The 2,731-nt window shown below is 47.3% G+C and overlaps 1 protein-coding gene across 1 annotated transcript; it reads right to left on the bottom strand.

Annotated features, from left to right (window-relative positions):
• Positions 1-287: 287 nt before the first annotated feature.
• On the bottom strand, positions 288-896 carry LOC134761632 (myosin regulatory light chain 12B-like). Its single transcript, XM_063725286.1, has one exon. It carries the CDS (start codon positions 894-896, stop codon positions 288-290), a length of 609 nt encoding a protein of 202 aa, XP_063581356.1.
• Between the last annotated feature and the right edge of the window lie 1,835 nt (positions 897-2,731).

Genomic DNA, 2,731 nt, shown 5'->3' with positions numbered 1-2,731 from the left:
AGGTTATCCACCCGCCTTGGCCTCCCAAGGTGCTGGGATTACAGGTGTGAGCCACTGTGCCCGGCCATGATCTCTTTTTCAATACAATTTACACCCTCATCCCCATTTTCAGTCTGATTATACAAGTGCTGTGTGGCAGAAAGTTCTGGAATAAATACATCAAAAAAAAAAGAGGCAAAGCTGTGAAACTAAGTTGTATGCAATAGGTTCTATGAGGGTGGGGGAAGTGTCTGAGAAATAAAACAGAGTAAGACAATGTAGTTGGAAGGTTTTAGCTAAAGTTCTTTTCAGTCATCTTTGTCTTTTGCTCCATGTTTCAGGTTGTGTGTGAACTCTATGTAATTGAAATTCCCCTTTCTGTCAATAGGCGCTTCTCTGTACAGCTCATCCACTTCCTCATCCGTAAACCGATCCCACATGGTTGTCAGCAGCTCTCTCAGGTAATCTTCCTGAATAATGCCTGTTGCTTCTTCATCAAAGCAAGCAAAAGCATTTCTGATGATATCTTCAGGATCTGTGCCATTTAACTTCTCACCAAATATGGTGAGGAACATGGTGAAATCGATGGACCCTGGTGCCTCATTCATTATGGCATCAAGGTATGCGTCGGTGGGATTCTTCCCTAGGGAAACAAGCATATCATGCAAATCTTCTTTGTTGATGAAACCATCTCTGTTCTGATCAATCATGTTGAAGGCCTCTTTGAACTCCTGAATCTGTGACTGGTCAAACATGGCAAACACATTGGATGTTGTGTGCTGAGGGCGCTTCTTGGTGGTCTTGGTCTTGCCTTTTTGCTCCACATGGTGGTTGTTTAATTCCAGCGCCAAACAGCAGAAGTGGGGCTGCCCTGCGCGAGATGACGAGTGACAGCGAAGAGTACAAGGCTGTGTCATTTTTACTTTTAATTTTGGGTTTTTGCTCATGTCTGAAGTCTTCCTCAAATATCTGGTGTTCCTTAACTGGGCACTCATATTTAAGACAGCCGGCTGGGTACAGTGGCTCACACCTATAATCTCAGCACTTTGGGAGGCCGAGGTGGGTGGATCACCTGAGATCAGGAGTTCGAGACCAGCCTGACCAATATGGAGAAACCCCATCTCTACTAAAAATAAAAAATTATCCAGGCGTGGTGGTGCATGCCTGTATTCCCAGCTACTCGGGAGGCTGAGGGAGGAGAATCGCTTGAACCCGGGAAGCGGAGGTTGCAGGGAGCCAAGATCGTGCCATTGCACTCCAGCCTGGGCAACGAGAGCAAAACTCCATCTCAAAAACAAACAAACAAACTATATGTATATATATATTTTTTTACATATATAACACATATATTTTACATATATTACATATATATTTTTTACATATTTATTTATTTATTTATTTATTTTGTGGCCAGGTGCGGTGGCTCATGCCTGTAATCCCAGCACTTCGAGAGGCTGAGGAGAGCAGATCACCTGAGGTCAGGAGTTCCAGACCAGCCTAGCCAACATGGTGAAACCCCATCTCTACTAAAAATACAAAAATATTAGCCGGGCGTGTGGTGGCACACCCCTGTAATCCCAGCTACTTGGGAGGCTGAGGCACAAGAATTGCTTGAACCTGGGAGTAGCTGGGATTATAGGCCTGTGCCACCATGCCTGGCTAATTTTTGTATTTTTGGTAGAGATGAGGTTTCACTATGTTGGCCAGATTGGTCTGAACTCCTGACCTCAGGTGACCCACCCACCTCAGCCTCCCAAAGTGCTAGGATTACAGGCGTGAGCCACCGCACCCAGCCAGACAGTTTTTTGTTTTTTGCTGTTGTTGTTTTTGTTTTGTTTGTTTTGTTGTTTTTTTGAGATGGAGCCTGGCTCTGTCGCCCAGGCTGGAGTGCAGTGGCGCGATCTCGGCTCACTGCAAGCTCTGCCTCCCGGGTTCATGCCATTCTCCTGGCTCAGCCTCCCGAGTAGCTGGGACTACAGGCGCCCGCCACCACACCTGGCTAATTTTTTTGTATTTTTAGTAGAGACAGGGTTTCACCGTGTTAGCCAGGATGGTCTTGATCTCCTGACCTTGTGATCCGCCCGTCTCGGCCTCCCATAGTGCTGTGATTACAAGCGTGAGCCACCGCGCCCAGCCTGTTTTTGTTTTTTTGAGATGGAGTTTGGCTCTGTCAGCCAGGCTGGAGTGCAGTGGTGTGATTTTAGCTCACTGCAACCTCCTCCTCCCGGGTTCAAGCTATTCTCCTGCCTTAGCCTCCTCAGTAGCTGGGACTACAGGCACGTGCCACCACGCCCAGCTAATTTTTGTATTTTTAGTAGAGATGGGGTTTCACCATGTTGGCCAGGCTGGTCTCGATCCATTGACCTCGTGATCTGCCTGCCTCAGCCTCCCAAAGTGCTGGGATTACAGGCGTGAGCCACCGTGCCCAGTTGACAGTTTTATTTTACAATGTCAATATTTATATAAGACACAAGATCTGTTACACTCTTTTTTTTTCCTGAGATGGAGTCTCACTCTGTTGCCCAGGCCGGAATGCAGTGGTGTGATCTCGGCTCACTGCAACCACCACCTCCCAGGTTCGTGCAATTCTTGTGCTTCAGCCTCTCGAGTAGCTGGGATTACAGGCATACGCCACCATGCCCAGCTAATTTTTGTATTTTTCGTACAGACAGGGTTTCACTACGTTAGCCAGGCTGGTCTTGAACTCCTGACCTCGTTATCCACCCACCTCGGCCTCCCAAAGTACTGGGAT

The sequence above is a fragment of the Pongo abelii genome, chromosome 5, assembly GCF_028885655.2.
Source record: "Pongo abelii isolate AG06213 chromosome 5, NHGRI_mPonAbe1-v2.0_pri, whole genome shotgun sequence".
Taxonomy (NCBI): domain Eukaryota; kingdom Metazoa; phylum Chordata; class Mammalia; order Primates; family Hominidae; genus Pongo; species Pongo abelii.
This window is presented reverse-complemented; position numbering and strand designations above follow the sequence as displayed.